The sequence below is a fragment of the Mauremys reevesii genome, linkage group 15 (genome assembly GCF_016161935.1).
Source record: "Mauremys reevesii isolate NIE-2019 linkage group 15, ASM1616193v1, whole genome shotgun sequence".
Lineage (NCBI taxonomy): Eukaryota > Metazoa > Chordata > Testudines > Geoemydidae > Mauremys > Mauremys reevesii.
The window spans coordinates 959,710-983,765 of NC_052637.1; the positions used below are offsets into that span (position 1 = coordinate 959,710).

The 24,056-nt window shown below is 53.1% G+C and overlaps 2 protein-coding genes across 3 annotated transcripts; one reads left to right on the forward strand and one right to left on the reverse strand.

Annotated features, from left to right (window-relative positions):
- Positions 1 to 3,618: 3,618 nt before the first annotated feature.
- On the reverse strand, positions 3,619 to 5,136 carry LOC120383468 (cholinesterase-like). Its single transcript, XM_039501628.1, has one exon. It carries the CDS (start codon positions 5,122 to 5,124, stop codon positions 3,619 to 3,621), a length of 1,506 nt encoding a protein of 501 aa, XP_039357562.1. The 5' UTR covers positions 5,125 to 5,136.
- A 12,392-nt stretch (positions 5,137 to 17,528) lies between these two features.
- LOC120383413 (acetylcholinesterase-like) lies at positions 17,529 to 23,330 on the forward strand. 2 transcript variants are annotated; one of them, XM_039501530.1, is made up of 4 exons: positions 17,529 to 17,588; positions 18,501 to 20,010; positions 22,059 to 22,225; positions 23,149 to 23,330. In XM_039501530.1, the coding sequence occupies exons 2-4, from the start codon at positions 18,509 to 18,511 to the stop codon at positions 23,181 to 23,183; spliced, it is 1,704 nt and encodes a 567-aa protein (XP_039357464.1). In that variant the 5' UTR covers positions 17,529 to 17,588; positions 18,501 to 18,508; the 3' UTR covers positions 23,184 to 23,330. The 2 variants fall into 2 exon arrangements, 1 of the variants encoding a protein (XP_039357464.1); XR_005588458.1 differs by lacking the exons at positions 17,529 to 17,588; positions 18,501 to 20,010; positions 23,149 to 23,330 and adding an exon at positions 21,046 to 21,311 and having other exon boundaries at positions 22,059 to 22,178.
- Positions 23,331 to 24,056: the final 726 nt, after the last annotated feature.

The following is a 24,056-nucleotide window of genomic DNA, read 5'->3' on the forward strand; positions in this document are numbered from 1 at the left end:
GGACTCCTGGGTTCTAGCTCAGCTCAGAGAGGGGAGTGGGGTCTAGTGCATTAGAGTGGGGAGTGGGGAGGTCGGGCAGTCTGGACTCTTGGGTTCTCATTCGGGCTCTGGGTGCATCATGTGATCTCTGGGCTTTGTCATCTGCCTCTTCAAACCCCAGAGCATCATTTACCTCTCCATGTAATCTCTGTTGCCCATTATCTCACCACTTAACTTCCAAACACCCCCAACACACTCACACACACTCTCCTTGTCCCCCGCTACTCAGAAGCAGCTAATCAAGCTCACACACCAGGATACTGTCTACACACTAAATATGCTTTAATGCACTGGAGGTGGAGTAGTTGCAGAGGAAGGGTGAATCCGTGGATTCCCAGGAGGTTTATTAGCAGGATCCTTGTTAGTGAATCGGCAGGGGCTAGTAAGTCTGCAGGGAGGGTTTCTTCAGGGGATTGCTCAGCTCTTCATTAACGGCCCCCCAGGCTGGGCACGTCCGGATTCTGCTCCTGCGGGACACACAGCGAGTGGGGTTAACAGCAGCAGGGATGAGCTCAGACTGTGCAGCGTCTGGTCTAGTTGCAAATGGGAGGGGAGACCTGCAGGGGAAACCAGGTGCTGCACAGGCTCAGTATGGGGTGCTCTCCCCTTACGGTCAGTGCTAATCCCTGTGCACCAGGGGGCACTTTGCTGCAGAGAGAGGCATGGGGGGTTCAGCAGGGGACTGTCCCCGCATAATCAGAGCTTTCCCCAATACCTCCACAGTGCTATGTTGTAGCCGTAGAGGATGCTGTGCTGGTGGAGTTCCCGTGTTTTGTAGCATCTGTGAATCCCGGTATCCAATGTGCAAGGCTCTGTTCTGCCGCCCATAAGAGGTCCCCTGGCACACAGGATTCCCAGTGACTATTGGCTTCTCCTTCGCTCCCTGTGCTACACAGTTAAACAGAAGCTGTGCCCCTCCCAAGAGTCAGTTGTGTTTCTTTCTTTCATTGCCTCTTTTCTCTTCAGTGACACTGCAGGCCACCTGCCCCCCCGGTTCCCTCTGTCATTGGATCCATCCCTCTACCCCCACTTATCTTGCTGGGAATCCTCCTCTGAGCTCAAGCTCCCTCAGCTGGAATGGGGGCACTTGGGGTTGTGCTGGTACAGGAAACATGGGTGTCATCATCCTACCTAGTGAAGATGGGTCAGAACCTGTGGCTCCCTGCAGCAGATGGGTTCTGGAGTCCTCAGGGGATGTGAGATTTCCCCCAGGTAGGAGAATGGGGAACCTCTAGGAGGCCAGGAGATCTCATGGAAATGGGAATGTGATCTGGGGTCCTTCCCCCCAATGGGGTGCCAGCTCCAATCCAACCCCAGGAGTGTGGCGGGGGGGGGAGTGGCTGGCTCAGAGGAATGGGGAACAACAGACCGTTCCTCTCTAGGGATGTTGTCAGCTCACCCTGGTGATGCTCACCTGTGGGGCTCGGCTCCTTTGCGAGCAGTGATGCTATGAGGCTGCATCGTTGCGTGAGGGGTATCTCCTTAATCTGGGCCAAGTTTATTTTGATATGGAAGACGTTTTGCTTTATGGGGTCATACTGGGTCCACTTCCTTCCCCTGTCCTCATCCCCTGTGAGCGTCCTGAGGAGAAATTAAACACACCACATAGAGGTTAGTACCTGGGCTTGGAAAGGCTGAGAACTTGCTCTGGCCAAAGTGTGGCATCCTGGAGGCAGGGGTTATTAGGAGCCAATTTGCAAAGTTTGGCTCCTTTCCAAAATGGCTGCCATCCTTATTGTTTCCAAAAAGCATGAAAAAAAAAGCTGCCCTAAGTTAAGATGGCTGCTTCCTCCTGTTCTCTTCATATGGGGTGACACTACAGGTTTCCTTTTATAAAGATGGCTGCTATTTCCCATTGATCTTGATGACATTGGAGCCACAGGCTGCCATGAGTCATGATGGCTACCATTGGCCTCCAGCCCTTTCCAAAGAGAGACTGCCCCTAGGAAAGATGGACTGGGACTGAAGCCACACCCAGGGAATTTGGACTTCCTTTGTGCTCAGAGAAATTGGAAGGGTCTGAGTGGGGAACTGAACAATATGTGTGGGGCGGGGGCAGGGAAGGCCACTGAAGTGTTAGGGATTATGGGAGCACCAATAAAAGGCTCTAAACAGGAAGATTGTCTGAAGCCACCATTTGCCCTCATTTAAGATGGCCTCTCTCACTTGTTCTTCCAAATAGGATGATGTCACATGGTGCCCTAACCAAAAATGGCCACCATGTCCCACTGTACTCCATGAGATTGAAGCCACAAGCTGCCCTGAGTTGGCTGCAATTTTGCTACAGCCCTATAATTACCCAGGTCATCCTATTTACCCTTTTTATAAATGGGCCCAACATTTGCTATCATCCAGTCTTCTGGAACATTCCCAGTGCTCCAAGATGTATTGAAAATCAACCTAGGCCAGCAAGCCCCTCAGTCAGCTCTTTTAAACACACATGGATGTAGGGTGTACTAATTTAAAAATGTCTAACTTTAGTAGCTTCTATGTAACATCCTCCAGAGATACTAGTGGAATAGAAAAAGTGTTATCCCCATGCAATGAGACTATAGTATCTGGTTTTTCCCCAAAAACAGAGCGGAATTATTTATTGATCAGTTCTGCCTTTTCTGCCTTACGATTGATAATTCTGCCATTTCCAGCTAGTAATGGACCAATCTCATAGTCAGAATTCTAGTTTCCTAATATATTCAAAGAACTCCTTATTGTCCTTAACTCTGCTGGTCGTGGATTTCTCTATGTGTCTCTTTGCTTCTCTTATCAATTTTCTACAATTCCTAATGTCTGATTTATATTTGTTAATATCAACTTCCCTTTTCTTCTATGTGTTGGATATTATCTTTTTAATCTTCACAGCTGTCTTCTTCACTTCCCTAATTTGGGAGTGAACGGATCCAAACTGGGTGGTTAAGATGAAAACGGGGAATGTTTTAATTTTAAAGATTTCTTTTGGAGTCTTGCTTGCTGGTTTTTGGTGGGAGGATCTATTGGTAGCTAAGGCCAGGTGTACACTTAAATGTTAAATTGCCACAGTTATCTCAGTTAGAGATGTGGAAAAAGTCACACACCTGACTGCCACAGCTGTGCTGACCTAGCCCCTAGGGTAGCTGTAGTTCTGTCAATGGAAAGATGCTACTGTTAATTTCGCTTCTGATTTTTGGGCAGGTGATGTTCCTCCACTGCTGGAGCAACCCCTTTTGCTGCTGCAGGCTGTATTGACATGATGAGCTGACGTAGCCATGCCTGTATAGTGTTTGTAGCATGGACACATCCCCTAGCTAAAAGCCATGTTTCCTTGAATGAGGATGCGTGTATTTGTGGGATCACCGACATCCTGGTGAGGGAAGAAGGGAATTATCGCAGCTTGGACTCAGGGGGCTCAGATTTTACCTCCCTGAAGTAAGATCAGCTCTAGGTCATGGGCTTCAATCCATTAGATTAACTATTTCCCAAAGGGACCTGTTCTTTGCTATGGCATTGAGCTGGGTCTTCCTGGATGTTGTGTTCCCCTGGCCAAAGAATGACAGCTGCTCTCATGATCTGGCTCAGGGGATCAGAGGATTGTGGGGGATTCCCTTACCCACTCCTGATGAACGCCGCAGTGTACTGCATCACCGTGCGGCTCAGGACTTCCTCAGCCTTTGTGTGCGTGGAGTTGGCTCCTGCCAGGGACCACACAGTTCCGAACTGATAGGGGAGCTCAGAGCCGTGTGGCACCCCGGTCCATTCTGCTGTAGAAAATACACTGGGGCGCTGGTCGAAGCTGTAGACAAACACGGGATTGCCGGCCTCTGCTGCCCGCCTAGCCACCTCGGCTACTGGGCACACAACGACGTAGTCACCAGTGATCTGTTCCATGGCCCATCGATACTGTGCTTCGCCCTGGTCCTCCCCCTCCTGGCTGTACCACCGAGCCACAGCCTGGACGGCCTCTTCTGGTGCCCCTGGCACCATCAGCTTCAACACCTGCAGCAGCTCCTCCATACCGATGTTGCTGGCGTTCTCCAGGTGTAAGGTGTGGGCACCAAAGAGTAGTAGGTGGGAGCCTTCGTTGGCAGTGAAACCAGTTGTGATGGGTATAGGCTGGATCTGCTTAGCCTGCAGGAGTCTTGATGGTGAATCAGGGAGAAAATCCCCATCTGTTGTTGGCACAAAGGGCAGGCCCAGCAGCTTCCTGTGGTGCAAGACGGAGATGTCACGTTTGGGGAACTCCCCTGCTTCCTTCCCCTGCAGGCAGCCCACCAGGGCGGTGTCGTCACCATTGGTACAGCCTAGCAGCTGGCCCAGACTCCGGCCTCTCTCCCTTGCCTCCTCGAGTGAAGTCCAAACCCATGGAGAGGTTGGGGATCCGCTCTGCATCACGGCGTGGGTGAAAAGGGACTGGCTTCCCGGGGACAGAAGATGGAAGCCGACTGAGGCAGCCCCAGAGTTGTGGCCGGAAAGCATCACACGGGCTGGATCCCCACCAAAGGCAGCTGCGTTGTCCCGCAGCCAGCGCAGCGCTAGGCGCTGGTCCCACAAGCCGGCGTTTCCTGGGGCGGCCGGGGGCAGGGACAGGAAGCCCAGCGCCCCCAGCCGGTGGTTCATGGAGGCCACAATCATTTTCCCAGTTGCAGCTAAGAAGCGCCCATCATAGAGCTCGAGGGAGGCTGTCCCTCTCTGGAACCCACCGCCGTGGATCCACATGAGGATGGGGGCTGGGTCAGGAGGCTGGGGATGGGGCACCCAGATATTGAGGAAGAGGCAGTCCTCAGACTGTGGCATTGTGGATGTGAATAATTTGGCGTCAGGGTAACTAGGAAATGGAGACTGCAGGCAGACATTGCCAAAGCTGGTGGTCTCCAGGACTTGGCTCCAGGGCTGGTGGGGAAGTGGTTTCTGGAAGCGCAAGGCCCCCACAGGGGGCTCAGCGTAGGGGATCCCCAGGAAGGCCGTCACTGTGCTGGAGCCCGCCTGGAGGCGCTTGCCCCGGATGGGGCCGCTGGTGGTGAGCACCACAGTGCTGTCGTCATCAGAGCCAGAGCTGGGGCCCGTCAGGGAGAGGAGGAGCAGGCAGGGGAGCGCAGGGAGTAGTCCCAGCATCACGGCAGCTGTAAGGGAACCCCCCCGCAAAGGGAGTTATAGGGAATGGGATTTGGGGTCTTTGCCTTCTAGATGGCACTGGCTCCCATCCAGTCCCAGCCACCTAAATAGAGACAGCAGGAGCAGGGGCAGCTCTAGCAATTTCACCACCCCAAGCACGGCGGCACGCCATGGGGGGCGCTCTGGCGGTCGCCGGTCCCGCAGCTCCAGTGGACCTCCTGCAGACGTGCCTGCGGAGGGTCCGCTGGTCCCGCGGCTCCGGTGGAGCATCCGCAGGCACGCCTGTGGGAGGCCCACCGGAGCCGCCTGCCGCCCACCCGGTGACAGGCAGAACGCCCCCCGCGGCATGCTGTCCCAAGCACGCGCTTGGCGCGCTGGGGTCTGGAGCCGGCCCTGAGCAGGAGGTAGCTCCCTACATCAGCCTAGATCCCCATTAAGAAATACAGCCCCCATGTCTTTTCTGTTCATGCTCCAGCTCCCTGCTGAGCTCCCTGATCAGCATCAACCATAAGAACATAAGAACGGCCATACTAGGTCAGACCAAAGGTCCATCTAGCCCAGTGTCCTGGTTTCCAACAGTGACCAGTGCCAGGTGCCCCAGAGGGAATGAATAGAACAGGTGATCCATCCCCTGTCGCCTATTCCCAGCTTCTGGCAAACAGAGGCTAGAGACACCATCCCTGCCCATCCTGGCTAATACTCATTGGTGGACCTGTCTTCCATGAACTTATCTAGTTCTTTTTTGAACCCTGTTATACTCTTGGCCTTCACAACATCCTCTGGCAAAGAGTTCCACCAGCTGACCCTATCTCTAAGAGGTCAGTGGGGTCTAGTGGACTAGAGCAGGGGAGGAGAGGGAGGCTGGGAGTCTGTACTCCTGGTTTCCCTCCCCAGCTCTAAGAGTGGGGTTTGTGGAAAGGGTAGTAGATGGGTAATTATTTACAGTGATCTCCATTCCAGTTGCTCTTCCACTCCATTCACTCCCTGGACCCCTCTGTCCCTAGCTCTGAGGCAGTGGGGCCCTGGGTAGCACAGACTCACCTGCCCTTCTCCTTGGCACACTCACAGTTGTGTCTCACGGTTCAGCACGAAGGTGAACGGGGGATGCTGGAGCAAACGGGAAGCCTCCAATGCTGAGAATAACAGGCAGGGAGCAGCCACTGGGGCTTATTTATCCTCAAATCTGTGTCCTCACTGGGCTGTGCACACACAGGGGGAGGGGGATTTGGGCCGGATGGGTGGGACTGCTGGGGAGGAGCCAAGGTGTTTGGAAACAGACACCCAGTTGAGTAAACAGCATAAGAGCTTTAGGGACAGAAAAGCCGTGATTGCTGAACTGCAGCCACCTCTGGGGTGGGGCAGCTGGGTCCCAGTGAATCAGGAATCCTGTGTCCAAAGGAAATATAAGTGGATTTTAGATGATGGGGCAGAATGGAATAACTGAAGAGAATGTTTGGCCAGGTGACCGGGGTACATACCCCACTCATGAGAGAAAGTGCTTGGGGATGTTCAGGGAGAAGCAGGGCCAATGAGTTGGTTGTTTCTAATGTGAAATCCAGCATTCACTACAGCACAGCACCGTGCTGGGGCCTTTGGGTTGGCCCCGACTCCAAGGGGTACTCCTGGGGCATTCTGTGCCACTGTCATGCGCAGAATTTATGTGCTACGCAGAATTTTTTCCCCCACAGAAAATACATTCTGCTGGGGCGTTTTGGTCAGCACTGACTGCAAGGGGACCTTGCTCCCTGCAGCATAGTGCTCCCCTACATCATGCTAGGGTATTGGGGTCAGCACTGACTTTGAGGGGACAGCACCTCCTTGTTAGGATATAGATATTCAGGCCTGTCTGCAAAGGCCTATACTGTAAGAATTTAGGTGTATTCTTATCACTTAGCTAGTTATAGAGATATGAAAGAAAGAATCAAAATCACTGTCTGCCGGTGTAAGGGCCTTCTCTCACTGTGACAGTCTGAGGCCTGGTTCTTAGGGTACGTCCATACTACCCACCCGGATTGGTGGGTAGCAATCGACTTCTCGGAGTTCGATATATCGCGTCTCATCTAGATGCAATATATCGAACTCCGAACGCGCTCCCGTCGACTCCGGAACTCCACCACCGCGAACGGCGGTGGCGGAGTTGACGGGGGAGCCGCGGACGTCGATCCTGCGCCATGAGGACGGGTAAGTAGTTCGAACTAAGGTAGTTCAACTTCGCGTAGCTGAAGTTGCGTACCTTAGTTCGACCCCCACCCCCCAGTGTAGACCAGGCCTTAGGCTAAGGCCTTCGGCTAAGCAGCAGAGGCAGCCATAAGCTGGGAAGTGTATGGTCACATCCTCACATTCCAAACTAGTCACATTGAAATAAGGTGCTATTGGGCTGTTAGGAATACAATCCTGTCCTGATAGTCCTGTCACCTCCAGAGAAAGGGAAGAGCCTAGAAGATGTAAAAGGAAACTTCATTTGATAGCATCCTGTCTGGCAAGAACTCACTTATCAATAGCTGGGCTGTGAAATCTTCATTTCTGTATTGTTCTATCACTGTAGTCTCCACTTCCCTATTGTTTGTCCGTATAATCTCTGTCTGGTTCTGTGATTGTTTCTGTCTGCTGTATAATTAGTTTTGTTGGGTGTAAACCAATTAAGGTGGTGGGATATAATTGGTTAAATAACCATGTTATAGTATGTTAGGATTGGTTAGTTAAATTTCAGTAAAATGGTTGGTTAAGGTATAGCTAAGCAGAACTCAAGTTTTACTATATAGTCTGCAGTCAATCAGGAAGTAAGGGGGGAATGCGAACAGGGACTGGGGGTGGGGGAATTGGGATCATGTTTTGCTAAGGGGGGAATGGGGACAGGGAATAGGAACAGGGACACAGGCAAGGCTCTGTGGTGTCAGAGCTGGGAAGGGGGACGCTGAGGAAGGAAACTGGAATCATGCTTGCTCCCAGGTGAATTGTTTGCACCTTCGGACTTCGGGTGTTGTTGCTCTCTGTTCATGCGAGAAGGACCAGGGAAGTGAGAGGGTGAAGGAATAAGCCCCCTAACACTCCTACTGAGCCCTGCTCCCTGCCACCTAGCACCTCCTAGCATCAATCTGGGACATTTGGGCCAGCAATGACTGCACGGGGAGAATGCTCCCTACTGACCGGCCCCATCCCTTCTGCACAGCGCCCCTTAGTGCCACACTGGGACATTGAGGACAGCACTGACTGTATGGGAAAAGCATCCCTCCTTACCCCCTGTAGTATCTTCAGAATTTTGGTAGTTGCCTTTTGAAATCCTGCCCATGCTGCAACCCTCTTATCTTGCGAGAGCCACTCCAGGGGAGATCCTGGTCCCGACAACATGTGGTTGGGTCATGAACATTATTGACAGCTCTGGGCATGTTTGTTCCTCCTGAAATTGCCTATGGTCCGTGGGTTGCTTCTCACAGTCACTTACCAAGGGGCGTTTTGTTGTTTCTAGTTGCCAGCGTTGGTCACAAGTTGGTCACGGTTGACCTAAGTTGGCTGAGTGATGGCAGAACGCCGAGTACATATTACTTAGGCATGTCAGAACTCAATGTTTATGCTTTATAATTTTGACAGATATGTAGGGTGGTTCGGCTGGGGCTCGTCCCCGTCCGGGGGAATGGGGAGCCAAACGGCCTCGCTACTGGGGTCAGGTGTGTCGGGGAATTAGCTTGGCTGTACAGCAAACAGTCAGCAGCTCCGGCCCTCAGGCAGGGGCTGAGCAAACAGTTCAATATGAGGAAGCCCAGGTCCTGGGTCAGGGCGGGCAACAAACAGTAGCTCAGGCCTTCAGCCAGGAGCTTAGCAAACGGTTGAACAGCAAACCCCAGGCTCCTGGCTCTGAGCAGCTGGGGAGATGCCACCTGCGAGGTGGGTGGTGGGGGCGACGCAGGCCCACCCACTCTACTGCGTCCCACCCCGGGGCCCTAGCAGCGGCAGACAACCCGCTGCTGTGTCAGTGGGATCCTGACTGCAACACACTGACATTGGCTCTGGCAGTGCTGCAGCCAGACTCGGGTTGGCTGCCCCTGGGCTACTTCCTACCTCCCCCTCTAGAGGTATCTGGTCCGGACGGCGTCCTCCACGGGGTCACACACCATGGGCTCCTTGGGGGAGCTTGGGAGCAGTTGGTTTGGCAGCTCCTCGGGGTAACTGGCAAACGGCAGGCCTGGCGGTTCCTCAGGGTAATGGGTGAGTGGTAGGCTTGGCAGCGTCTCTGGGCTCAGGCTAGCATCAGGCATTGGCTGGTCTGGCCAGTCTAGGGTGACCAGATGTCCTGATTTGATAGGGACAGTCCCAATATTTGGGGCTTTTTCTTATATAGACGCCTATTACCCCCCATCCCCTGTCCTGATTTTTCACACTTGCTGTCTGGTCACCCTAGGCCAGTCCTCGGGTTGGCTGCTGATCTCTGTGATCTCCACACTGGGAGCTACGCCACAGGCACCTGGTCTCTCTGGTGGCTGAGTTTCAAGTGAGCTCTGGTGAGGTCAGGCTTTTATACTTCCTGTCCTGCGCCTTGACCTCTGAGGGGTGGGCCCAGGGTTGCTGGCTCTGCCCACTTTGGTGTCCAGAAAGGCTCATCTCCCTCCGGGGTGGCGGGGAACCAGACCGCCTCGCTACACCCCACCCCCCTTAAGTCGCTCATCGGGGCCAGACTCTTCCATGCCTCCCAGGTGGGACAGGACGTCAGCATTAGCGTGGTCCTTGCCTGCTCTATGGTAAACCGTAAAGGCATAGGGCTGGAACGCCAGGTACCACCGCTGTATTCTCATATTATTGTCTTTCATTTTATTCATCCATTGAAGTGGGGCGTGGTCGGTGACTAGGGTGAACGAGGCTCCAAGAAGGTAGTGACGTAGGGCATCACAAGCTCATTTCACTGCCAGGGCCGCCTCCTCCACCACCGCGTAGTTCTTCTCCTGTGGAAACAATTTCCAGCTGCTGTATAAGACCGGATGGTCTTCCCCATCTATCTCTTTCGACAGGACGGTGCCCAGTCCTAGCTCTGAGGCATCCGTTTGGAGGACGAAGTCCCGGTTGGAATTTGGGCTGTAGAAGACCAGTTCATGGCAGAGACTTGTTCTGAGTTCCTGAAAGGCGTCTTCGCATTCCTGGATCCAAGCCACATGTCGAGGGCTGTTCTTGGTTAAAAGGCCGGTCATTGGGGCAGTGACAGACACAAAATGGGGAATGAAATGTCGATAGTAGCCGTCGAGCCCCAAGAACTGTCGCACCTGACGCTTTGTGGTGGGAGGTGGGCAGGCCACCAGGGCCTGGACCTTTCCCACGAGGGGCTTCATTTGTCCGTTCTGTATAGTGTAGCCCAGATAAGTAATCTCTTGCCATCCAATGCGGCATTTTTTTTGGGTGGGCTGTCAACCCGGCCGCCTGCAGGGATCTCAGGACTGCAGCTACTCGTACCAAATGATCCTCCCAGTGGCGGCTGTAGACAACCACATCATCCAAGTAGGTGGCCATGTAGTCTTGATGGGGTTGGAGGACATGGTCCATCAGCCATTGAAATGTGGTTGGGGCCCCATGGAGGCTAAAGGGCATCTGGGTGAATTAGTATAGACCTGCTGGGATGGCAAACATGGTCTTCTCCCTCGAAGAGGGGTCAAGGGGGATCTGCCAGTAGCCCTTGCTGAGGTCAAGTGGTGAAGAAACAAGCTTCCCCTAGCTGGCCAGGCAGCTCATCTACGCACAGCATAGGATATGCGTCAAACTTGGCGATGGCGTTGACGCGTTGGAAGTCGATGCAGAAGCGCCACATCCCATCGGGCTTGGGTCCTCTTTATAACAGCCCTGACCATACTGGAAGACTGTTATCAGGTCCCCCCTCAGTCTTCACTTCTCAAGACTAAACATGCCCCGTTTTTTTAACTTTTCCTGATAGGTCAGGTTTTCTAAACCTTTTATCATCCTTATTGCACATGTTTCCTAAAGTGGAGAACCCAGAACTGGACACAGGTATCAGCAGGTAAGTATGCCCTGTGGTCTGTGATGGGATGTTAGATGGGGTGGGATCTACGGAGTTACTACAGAGAATTCTTTCCTGGGTGCTGGCTGGTGAGTCTTGCCCACATGCTCAGGGTTTAGCTGATCGCCATATTTGGGGTCGGGAAGGAATTTTCCTCCAGGGCAGATTGGCAGAGGCCCTGGAGGTTTTTCGCCTTCCTTTGCACATGGGGCACAGGTCACTTGCTGGAGGATTCTCTGCAGCTTGAGGTCTTCAGACCACGATTTGAGGACTTCAATAGCTCAGACATAGGGTAGGGGTTTGTTACAGGAGTGGGTGGGTGAGATTCTGTGGCCTGCGTTGTGCAGGAGGTCAGACTAGATGATCATAATGGTCCCTTCTGACCTTAAAGTCTATGAGTCTATGAGTCTATGAGCTGGAGCCTCACCACTGCTCAGGGGCGGCAGCTTATATGGGCTCGAGGTGTTCAAGCACCAGGAATACTCAAGGCTGGGGCTGTGCTCCACCAATAGTTGGAGCTGGGTTTCTCCCCTGCCCCCGCCTCGGAGCTGCCCTGCCTGAAAGAAAACAGCCAGTGACTCTCTCCCTTGTTTGTGCTGCTTCTGCCGAAGGCTATAGAGATCAGTGACCGGCAGCCTCTTGGAGCACCGGGGGAGGGGAAGAGGGAGAGAGGAGGGGGAATGAGGCACACACGTGCTTGGGAGCACCCAGGGGCAGCAGCAGGGGTGGGGAGGCCACACATGATGGCAACCCCCCGCCCCGGTACCCACCATAGGGGAGGCAAGTGCGCTTTCTGGACCTGAGAGAATCCCTAGGAGCATGTGCAGTGACTGTGGTGCAGAGTGAGTGTGCTGCGGGGTGGGGGGGGGGAAGGGGGAGAGGAGGGGTCCCTCCCCTGGAGCTTGCTGCTGCCAGTAAGGAGAGGGGAGAGTCCTCTCTGGCCCTAGCCCTGGGGCAGCCAGTCTGCATCCCAAGTTCCTTATCCCCAGCCCTGCCCCACCCCAGAGCCTGCGCCCCCAGCACCCCAACCCTGAGCACCCTGCTGCACTGTGAACCCCTCATCCCCAGCCCCATCCCAGAGCCCTCACTTGAGGGGAAAAATGTGCAACTTAAATTTGGTGGTCAGTTTGGAGTATCATTGTGTTTAGCACAATACTTGATTATTTTACACCCTTTAAAGTATACAGGTGTTACAAAGTGGGAATGTTCTTAATGTTTTCTCTGAATACATGTGTGGGTGCCTCCGTTTCCCCTATGCATTTCTCAAGGATCTAGATGGTGGGATAAGGGGGTGTGATTGTTGTAGAGCCCTAGAGTGCCAGTGTGATGCCGTCTGCACAGAGAATGGCCAAAACCCTGTCTCCAGGCAACTGATGGCCTGGGTCGGTCTCCTGCAAGGTGCCAACTGAAGGTGTTGGAGAACAAAGAGGTCAGGTGGCCTCCTAATGCCTGGAAAAGAGACAAAGGCCAGAGGAGAGAGTGTCTGCCTGTGTGGACTTCTGGGAAGCGCATGGTGTGGAAGGGGATGCAGGGAGGCTTTGAAACTACTCCATACAAAGCCAGTCAGGACTCTGGGGGAGCCTCCTCTCTCTGAGCATACTGTCTCCAGGGCAAGAAGCTTACACCTTCCTGGGTCTGACCTCGGAGCATTCAGCATGCCCTTCCACGTCATGCACTTTCCAAAGTGAGTCTGCCCAGGCTGGTCCTGGGGCAACCAGAGGTCCCTGCACCCCAACTCTGCAGTCAGACGTGACTCTCAGCCAGCCAGTAACACAGATGGTTTATTAGACGACAGGATCACAGTCTAAAACAAAACTTGTAGGTACAGAAAACAGGACCCCTCAGTCAGGTCCATCTTGGATGGTAGGGAGCCTAGACCCAAGTTCTGGGCCTCTTCCCATTTCCCCAGCCAGCTCCAAACTGACACTCCCTCCTCTGGCCTCTGTGTCTCTTCCGGACAAGGAGGCCACCTGATCTCTTTATCCCCAACACCTTCAGTTGGCACCTTGCAGGGGAAACTGAGGCACCAACACAGTATTCAGAGAAAACATTAAGAACATTCCCACTTTGTCACAACAGGTGCAACAAAATATAATACCGTATATTGAAGCAGGCAAGTGCTGCTTCTGACTTTCCACTTTTAATTGACCCTTGTGATCTTGTGGTGCCGACGCATTGTAGCTTCATTTTATATCGGCTTACAGGGTGAGAGCGGGGGGGCGGGGGGGCACCACCAAAAATTATACAAACCTGCCACCTATGCCACTGCTGAATGGATATCTTGCTACCCCAGATATCTATGCAGTGATATTAGGCTTGGAACAATTAAACTATATCGGTAAATGTCGCCAATCATCGATTTCACCGCACATGCATAAGCTGATTTAAAAAATATTTTGATCAGTAATAATTGAAATTTATGGCTAGGCAAAGGAAGGAACATGCTGTTTGGAGATATGTTGGAGTTAAGCTTAATGCAGGGGTCCCCAACACACTGCTTGTGGTGCCATGGTGCCCGACAAGGCGTCTGAGTGCACCCACGTACTGGCCGGTGGACGAGCATCCGCTGAAATGCTGCCGAATTTCAGCGGCATTTCAGCAGACGCTCGTCTGCCGCCTGCCAGACAAAAAAGGTTGAGGGCTTAATGCTATTGACTTTGTGTCTTCTGAGATGTGAGGTTGACAATTCATGTTTTAACGGATTATAAAATGTTCACTTTTGGAATCTCACCTGCCATTAAAGAAGTGTCTGACCTCTCCCCACTAATTTCACACAACTATGAAAACTGACGCAACACCAATGGACCCCAGTTGTCGGCAGGCGGGATCGAATCTGGGAACGCTGGAGCTTAGTCCGTGAACCTCTCCTGCATGAGCTAAAAGCCACATGGCTCTGAGCTAACTCATTAATCTCTAAGGCCTGGTCTACACTAGGCGTTTAAATCGGTTTTAGGAGCGTAAAACCGATTTAACGCCGAAACCGTCCACACTAGCAGGCACCTTATATCGATTTTAATGGCTCTTTAAACCGGTTTCTGTACTCCTCCCTAACGAGAGAATGCGCTAGTATCGGTATTAACATATCGGATTAGGGTTAGTGTGGACGCTGATCGACGGTGTTGGCCTCCGGGAGCTATCCCACAGTGCACCAGTGACCGCTCTGGACCGCAATCTGAACTCGGATGCAGTGGTCAGGTAAACAGGAAAAGCCCCGCGAACTTTTGAATATTTCCTGTTTGCCCAGCGTGGAGCTCCGATCAGCACGGGTGGCGATGCAGTCCGAAATCAAAATAAAAAAAAGAGCTCCCGCATGGACCATGCGGATGTGATCGCTGTAAGGGCAGGCAAATCCGTTCTATCCGTTCTATCAGCGCTCCGTTAGAATCCTTTTTTAAAAATCTCCAGACAGACGCCATAGCAGGGACTCAGCGCACTGCAGCGTGACAAGCGTAATGGAAAGCCAAAGAATCAAATGGATGCGCATGGACTGGAGGACTGAAGCTATCCCACAGTTCCTGCAGCCTCCTAAAATTATTTGCATTCTTGGCTGAGCTCCAAATGCTTCTAGGGTCAAACACAGTGCCCGCGGGTCAGGGCATAGCTTGGCAATCTACTCACCCACCCCCCACCCACCCCCAGAAGCGAAAGGTAAAACAATCCTCTGACTCTTTTACATGTCACCCTATCTTTACTAAATGCTGCAGATAGACGCGATAGTGCAGCACTCAACACCAACATCCTTGCTCCCCCCCCCGTCATGGGCGGCTGATGGTACAAAAAGATGGAAATCCATCCTCATCATCAGCATAAGCTGATCGTGCAAAATGATGGAAATCTATCCTCATGATCAGCTTCAGCTGATGGGACAAAAGGACTGGTAACCGTCCTCGTCATCAGCCTATTGGCCCTAATTTTTCTGGTGGATGGATGGTGCAATATGGCTGGTAACCATCCTCATCATAGCAACAGGGGCTGAGCTCCATCAGCCCCCACCTTCATGTGTAAAGAAAAGATTCAGTTGCCCCTGGACTAGCAGTGGGATGCTGGGCTTCTCTCCTACACACTGCTTAATGTCCTGTCTGGACTATCATAGCAGCTGGAGGCTGCCTTCCACTCATTTCTCACTAACAAGTCAGTGTGTCTTATTCCTGCATTCTTTATTAATTCATCACACAAGTGGGGACAATGCTACGGTAGCCAAGAAAGGCTGGGGGAAGAACGGAATCAACAGGTGGGGTTGTTACAGGAGCACCCCCTGTGAATAGCATACAGATAATTTCTGCGGGCTCTGACACAGAGCAGGTGGTTCTCTAGCACACTTGCCTATATTAGGCAGCACAGATTCTATTTTTAGATACCAAAAAGGAGGGATTGACTCAGGGAGTCATTCCCAATTTTTGCTTTTGCGCCCCTGGCTGATCGGCCAGGGGCACTTATGACAGCAGCCAATGGTACAAAACGATGGAAGGTACAATATGGCTAGTAACCACTCTTGGCTTTTGCGCCCCTGGCTGATTGACCAGGGGCACTAGCAGCAAATGGTACAAAAGGACTGGTAGCCATGATCATCCTCAGTTCCAATTTATGGAAGGGTTTGGATGGTGCAATATGGCTAGTAACCATCTCTGCTGTCATGCAAAAGCAAAAGCATGCTTCTGTGTAGCGCTGCTGAATCGCCTCTGTGAGCGGCATCTAGTACACATACGGTGAGAGTCACAAACGGCAAAACAAGCTCCATGATTGCCATGCTATGGCATCTGCCAGGGCAATCCAGGGAAAAAAGGCGCGAAATGCTTGTCTGCCGTTGCTTTCCCAGACGAAGGAGTGACTGACGACATTTACCCAGAACCACCCGCGACAATGATTTTTGCCCCATCAGGCACTGGGATCTCAACCCGGAAGTTCCAAGGGGCGGGGGAGGCTGCGGGAACTATGGGATAGCTAGGGAATAGCTACCCACAGTGCAACGCTCCAGAAATCGACGCTAGCCTCGGACCATGGACGCACACCACCGATTTAATGTGTTTAGTGTGGCCGTGCGCACTCGATTTTATAAAATCTGTTTTACAAAACCGGTTTATGCAAATTCGGAATAGTCCCGTAGTGTAGACGTACCCTAAGAGGTCTCGGTGCCAGTGGAGGGGCCAGAGCCCCGCACTCAGGAGGTGTGTGGGTTACACTGAAAGTGACAAAAATTGAAGAAAAAGCTTAAAAGGGGACATTGCTATCACCTGCCAAAATTATAAAGGAATAACTAGTGAGTTCTGCCAAGCCTAAGTAATAAGCGCTCGGTGTTCTGCTGTAACGCTCTCAACTTAGGTCAACAGTGATCAACTCGTGACCAACACAAGCAACTAGAAATAACTAAACCTGTATTGGCAAGTGAGTATGAGAAGCAACCCGGGGAACTTAGGGCAATTTCAAGGTCACCCCTGCAGGAGGAACAAACATGCCCCGAGGTGTCAATAATGATCTTGGGCCAACCACATGTTCTGAGAGCCAGGATCTCGCCTGGAGCAGTTCTCACAAGCGCAGCTGGTTCCGGCAAGGGCAGGATGTCTAAATGAGACCTCGGAATGTCAGCAGGTGCTTCAGGGAGCAGGGTAGGGGGGATCGCTCCTGACAGTCAGTGCTGATCCAATGAGGAACAAGGGGCCGCTGTGATGCAGGGTGGGAGACTCAGTAGGGGGCGCTCTTCCCTGGCTGTGAGTGTTGGCTCCAATGCCCCAGTGGGGCGCTAGGGGGTGCTGTGATGTGGGGATGGAGGTGGGAGTACAATGCGCGGGTCCCCATCTCAATCAGGGCTGACCCCAATACCCCGGCATGGCGCTATGCTGCAGCAAGTGCCAGCTTGCATATGAGAAATAGCCAAATCACTGGACCCGCTCTGAACATCGCTTAGCACTTTCTCCCCTAGTTGGGGTTTGAACCCTGGTTTCCTGGCTGATATCTCCTTTATATGTTCGGTTCATTTCCTGGTACCCAGCTGCCCCACCCCAGAGGTGGCTGCCTCTCAGTGCTGGGCAGATGAATTGGAACGGCCGGTATATGGTTGTTATCGGCTGCCCCACACCAGAGGTTCAACGACCGCAGCCCTTCTGTTCCCAGACATCTCAGGCTATTTACCTAACTGATGTCTGTTTCCAAAGCCCTTGGCTCCTACCCGACAGTCCCACGCGGATGCTCCAGATCCCCCTCCCCCTGTGTGTGCAGAGCCCCACGAGGTCACAGATTTGAGGATAAATAAGCCCCCAGTGGCTGTTATTCTCAGCATCTGAGGCATCCACTCGACTCCCGCAACAACTGGCCCCTGTGGTGAGACACAGCGAGACTCACAAAGCTGCGAGTGTTCCAAGGTGAAGGGCAGGTGAGTCTGGGCTACCCGAGGCCCCACTGGCTCTGCGACTTGGACAGAGGGGGGAAGGGAGAGGAGGAAGTGGAATAACAACTCGAATTGGAATCACTCTTGGTAATTACCCACTTAATACCCTCTCCACAGATCGCATTCTCAGAGCTGGGCATAGAACCCAGGAGTCCTGTTCCGTGCTGTAACCCACTAGCCCCCACTCCCCTTCCAGAGCTGGGGATCAAACCCAAGAGTCCTGGTCCCTGGCCCCCCCGCTGTAACCCACTAGCCCCCACTCCCCTTCCAGAGCTGGGGATAGAACCCAAGAGTCCTGGTCCCCGGCCCCCCTGCTCTAACCCACTAGATCCCTCTCCTGTCCCAGAGCCAGGGACAGCAAGGTAAGGAGCATTTGATCTGCCTTCTCTGCCTTTGGTTGTTTCCTCCTGGCTATGCTGTGGATTCTCACTACTGAGCCCATTCCCTGCCTCCTCCCGGCACCCAACAGGCCTGAACCAGCTGGGATCCCCGAGAGAGCATCTGCCCAAGGAGATCCCCGGGGTCACAGCTGCAGGGCTCAGAGATACATTTCTGGCAGATGCTGTGAAAGGCAACCTCAAGCACTAGGACACCTGAGTTCTAGTCCCAGCTCTGGGAGGGGAGTGAGGCCTAGTGGGTTAGAGCAGGAGGCCTGGGAGTCAGGGATGACACAGAGCTGGGACTGAGAGGACAGGGGGTGACTGACCAGATGCTGTATTTTCTAAAGGGGATCAAGGCTGATACTGCAAGCTCCCACCTAGGGTGACCAGATGTCCCAATTTTATAGGGACAGTTCTGATTTTAGGGTCTTTTTCTTATATAGGCTCCTATTACCCCCCACCCCTGTCCCGATTTTTCACATTTGCTGTCTGGTCACCCTACTCCCACCTGCTGTCTGGATTTAGGTGGCAGAGACTGAATGGGAGCCAGCGCCCCCTAGAGAGGAAAGACCCCGTATCCCGTTCCCTGTAACTCCCTCTGGGGGCGTTTCCCTTCCAGCTGCCGTGATGCTGGGACTCCTCCCTGCGCTCCCCTGCCTGCTTCTCCTCTCCCTGCTGGGCCCCAGCTCTGGCTCCGATGACAACGGCACTGTGGTGCTCACCACCAGCGGCCCCATCCGGGGCAAGCGCCTCCCAGCTGGCTCCGGCACAGTGACGGCCTTCCTGGGCATCCCCTACGCTGAGCCCCCCGTGGGTGCCTTGCGCTTCCAGAAACCACTTCCCCACCAGCCTTGGAGCCAAGTCCTGGAGACCACCAGCTTCGGCAACGCCTGCCCCCAGTCTCCATTTCCTAGTTACCCTGATGCCTATGTGTGGAAATCCAAAATGCCGCAGTCCGAGGACTGCCTCTTCCTCAACATCTGGGTGCCCAATCCCCGGCCCCCTGCGCCGGCCCCCATCCTTGTCTGGATCCATGGTATGGCTTTTGCCTTTGGTGCAGCCTCCCTCGATGTCTATGACGGGCGCTTCTTAGCTGCCACCGAGAACGTGATTGTGGCCTCCATGAACTACCGGCTGGGGGCGCTGGGTTTCCTGTCTCTGCCCCCAGCCGCCCCAGGGAACGCCGGCCTGTGGGACCAGCGTTTGGCACTGCGCTGGCTGCGGGACAACGCGGCTGCCTTTGGTGGGGACCCAGCTCGTTTGATGCTCTTTGGCCAGTGTGCTGGCGGTTCCTCAGTTGGCTTCCACCTCCTCTCCCCGGGCAGCCGGCCCCTTTTCACCCGCGCCGTGCTGCAGAGCGGTGCCCCAACAGCACCATGGGTTTGGAGTTCCCTCGAGGAGGCCCAGAAGAGAGGCCAGAGGCTGGGCCAGCTGCTGGGTTGCACCGATAGCGATGACACGGCCCTGGTGGGCTGCCTGCAGGGGAAGGCAGCAGGGGAGTTCCTCAAATATGAGTTCTCCATCTTGCGCGGCAAGAAGCAGCTGGGGTTTCCCTTTGTGCCAACTGCAGATGGGGATTTTCTCCCTGATACACCACCAAGACTCCTGCAGGCTAAGCAGAGCCAGCCTATGCCCATCCTGACCGGCATCAACGCCGACGAAGGCTCCTACATATTAATCTATACTGTTTCCAGCTTCAACCTGAAGAACGCCAGCTCCATCGGCTGGGAGGAGCTACTGCGGGTGGTGAGGATGATAGTGCCAGAGGCACCAGAAGAGGCCATCCGGGCCGTGGCACAGCAGTACAGCCAGGAGGGGCAGGGGCAGGGTGAAGCACAGTACCGATGGGCCATGGATCAAATCCTTGGTGACTACTTCATTGTGTGTCCAGTAGCCGAGATGGCTAGGCGAGAGGTGGAGACTGGCAGTCCCGTGTATGCCTACGACTTTGCCCACCGCAGCAGCGGCTTGTCTACGCCTGAGTGGACGGGGGTGCCCCATGGCTCTGAGCTGCCCTACCTGTTTGGGACCCTGGCGTCTGTGGGAGGAGCCAACCACACGCACACGGAGGCCGAGGCGGGGCTGAGCCGCAGGGTGATGCGGTACTGGGCGGAGTTCGCCAGAAGTGGGTAAGGGAATCCCCCAGAATCCTCTTGTGCCTAGACCTAGGCCAGGAGAGCAGCTGTAACTCTTTGGCCAGGTGAACACAACATGCAGGAAGACTCGGCTCAATGCCATGGTGAAGAAGGGGTTCCCTTTGAAAGGTTGAAGCCCCAGACCTATAGCTGAGTTTACTTCAAGGAGGTAAAATCTGAGCCCCTTGGTTCCAGGGTAGGGATAATTCTCTTCTTCCCTCATCAGGATGTCAGTGATCCCATGAACACAGCCATCCTCATTCAAGGAAACCTGGCTTTTAGCTAGTAGCCAATGATCTCAAAGCTTTGCCTGCCCTTTCCCAGCCTAGCCACACAAACTCAGGGGATGTCCATGCTACAAACACTATACAGACATGGCTACGTCAGCTCATCCTATTGATACAGCCTGCAGCAGCAAAAGTTGTTGCTCCAGCAATGGAGGAACATCACCTGCCCAAAAATCAGGAGCTACATTGACAAGAAGCATCTGTCCATCAACAGAACTACAGCTACCCTAAGGGTTAGATCAGCTCAGCAATGGCAGTCAGGTGTGTGGTTTTTTTCACACCTCTGACTGAGATAACTGTGGCAACATAACTTTTAAGCATACACCGTGGGATAGATAAGAAGCCATACTCCCTTGCTCTAAAAATAAGCAAGCAAAATCTCAAAACAAAAAAAATCTTCAGAATTCCCTAGTCTAGTCCTAACCATCCAGCTTGGAACCACTGATTCTCAGATTAGGGAAGTGAAGGCAGTTGGGAAAATTTAAAAAATAATATCCAATACATGGAATAAAGGGAAGGTTGATAGTAATGAATATAAATCAGACATTGGGAATTGTAGAAAACTGATAAGGGAAGCAAAGAGACTTGGAGAAATCTACGGCCAGCGGAATTGGGGACAATAAGGAGTTATTTGAATATAGTAGAAAAAAAAAAGAATCCTGACAGTGGGATTGTTCCATTCATTATTAGGTGGACACTCCAGAATTATCAATAGTAATGCAGAAAAGGTAGCCATGTTCAATAAATAATTCAGATGATATATTCTCATTGCATGGGGATGATAACACTCTTTCTACTCCACTAGAGTCTTGGGAGGATGTTAAACAGAGGCTACTAAACTTAGACATTTCTAAATCAGCAGGACCAGATAACTTACACCCAAGTGTTTTAAAAGAGCTGGCTGAGGAGCTTGCTGGCCTGTCTAGCTGATTTTCATTCCATCTTGAAGCAGCAGGAAAGTTCCAGAAGACGGGATGATAGCAAATGTTGTACCAATTTATAAAAAGGGTAAATGGGATGAACTGGGTAATTATAGGGCTGTAGTGAAATGGCAGCCAACTCAGGGCAGCTTGTGGCAACAATTTCATTGAGGGCGGTGGGAGATGGTGGCCATTTTTAGTTAGGGCAGCACGTGACATCATCCTGTTTGGAAGGACAAGTGAGAGAGGCCATCTTAAGTGAGGGCAAATGGTGGCTTCATACTGCCTTCCAGTTTAGACCCTCCTATCTGTGGTCCCATGAGCACTAACACTGCAGTGTCCTCTGTCGCCTTCATCCATATTGTTCAGACCCCCACACTGTCCCTTCCTATGTCTGTCAGCCCATATTCCCTGAGGGAAGCCTGGCTTCAGTCTCATTGGAAACAGAGGGAAACAGTGGCCATCTTTCCTAGGGGCATTCTCTCTTTAGAAAGGGGGTTGTAGGCCAACAGCAGCCATCATGACTCATGGCAGCCTGTGGCTTCAATGTCATCAAGATCAATGGGAGGTTGCAGCCATCTTTATAAAGGGCAACCTGTAACATCACCCCACATAAGGAGAACAGGTGGAAGCAGTCATCTTAACTGAAGGCAGACTCTGGCTTCACTCTCATTGGGAACAATAGGGGATGGCAGCCATTTTGGAAAGGGGCCAAACTTTGCAAATTGGCTCCTAATGACCCCTGCCTACAGGAGACAGACTCTGGCTGCAGCATGTTCCCGTCCCTGCCAAGCCCGGGTACTAACTCTGTGTGCTCCATTGAATTTCTCATTAGGATCCCCACAGGGGTGGAGAGCAAGAGAGAGAAGTGGCCCCTCTACAACCCCATAAAACAGAACTTCTTCCGCATCAGACTAGAGTCATCTGAGGTTGTGGAGCTGCCCCTCAGTCAACACTGCAGCATCTTGGCATCACAGCTTGCAGAGAAGCTGAATCCCAAAGGTGAGCATCAGTGAGGTGAGAGACAGCAACCCTAGAGTGGAAAGGCCCCATGTCCCCCTCCCTCTGAGCCAGGCAATCCCCCACCCCTGGGGCTGGATAGGAGCTGGAGGTACCACTAGGACCCTGGAACACATTCCCATATCCATGGGATTTCCTGGCCTCCTAGAGATGCCCCATGCTCCTGCCTGGGGTAGTTCTCGCATCCCCTGGGAACTCCAGAACCCATCTGCTGTGGGAAGCCACAGGTTCTGACCCATCTTCACTTGCTTGGCCCCTCCGGGAGGACAATGACACCCATGTTTCCTGTATCAGCCCAACCCCATGTGCCCCCATTCCAGCGGAGAAGGCTTGAGCTCAGAGGGGGATTCCCAGCAGGGTGAGGGGGGTGTGTGGAGGGATGGATCCAGTGACAGAGGGAAATGGAGGCAGGTGGCCCGTAATGTCACTGAAGAGAAAAGAGGCAATGAAAGAAAGAAAAACAGCTGACTGGGGAGGGGTGCGGCCGCTGTGTAACTGTGTAGCACAGGGAGTGAAGGAGAATCCAACATCCACTGGGACTCCTGTGTGCCAGGGGCCTCTTCTGGGAGGCGGAACAGACCCTTGCACATTAGACACCGGGGTTCACAGATGCTGAGAGACACAGGAACTCCTCAGCATCCCCTACTGCTACGATGTAGCATTGGGGGAAGCACTGACTGTGCGGGGACAGCCCCCTTCTGAGCCCCCCCGCTGCTTTCTGCAGCAAAGCGCCCCCTGGTGCACAGGGATTAGCACTGACTGTAGGGGGCGAGCGACCCATACTGAGCCCGTGCAGTACCTGGTTTCACCTGCAGGTCTCCCCTCCCATTTGCAACTAGACCAGATGCTGCATAGTCTGAGCTCATCCCCGCTGCTGTTAACCCCACTCTCTGTGTGTCCAGCAGGAGCAGACGTGCCCAGCCTGGTGGGGCGTGAATGAAGAGCTGAGCAATTACAATCCCCTGAAGGGGGGGAACCCTCCCTGCAGACAAGAGCATCCAGTTCCTGTTAGCGCCTGTCAATTCATTAACGAGGATCCTGCTAATAAACCCCCTGGGAATCCATGGATTGACCTTCCCTCTGCAATTCCTCCACCCCAGGTGCATTAAAGTATATTCAGGGGAAAGGAACACTTGATGATCACCTGTTCTGTTCATTCCCTCTGGGGCCACAGTCAGCAGACAGGACACTGGGCTAGATGGACCTTTGGTCTGACCCAGTGTGGCCATTCTTATGTTTAGTCTGGAGACAGAACCCTGGTGTTTGAGGTTGATTAGCTGCTCCTGAGCAGGGGGGGAGTGTGTGTGTGTGTGTGTGTGTGTGGCTCTGTTTGTGCTTTGTGAGAGTGCTTTTTGTATCTATGCAAGGGTAGAAGTTGTGAAGCTCTGTGCGGGGAAACTCACCCACTAGGGCTCTGCCCCTGGGACCTGAGTCAGAGATCCCTTCCCCATCCTGGAAGTTAACACAGTCCTGTGCAATGCAGGTGCTGTTAACGTGTGGTACTCCTTGCTGCAAGATACTGCCCTTAAGGCTCATACTCCTGTCCTCTCACACACGCTGTGGCTGATTCATGCTTTCCACCCAGCTCCCTTCTGCCACAAATTCTCTCCCCCGCCACACTTCCAGGTGAACCACCAGTCCCACCATGTGCCCTTGGTTGGCCTGGCCTGCTCCCAGCTCTTCCTGGCTCTGCTGAGGGTAGTGTACTGAATGGGATGTACTGAGGCTGAGGGAGAGAATCTGGAATGTACTTGCCTCAGGCAAGGGGATGGGAGAGATCTGGGGTACTATCCCTTCCAGGGCACCACTGACC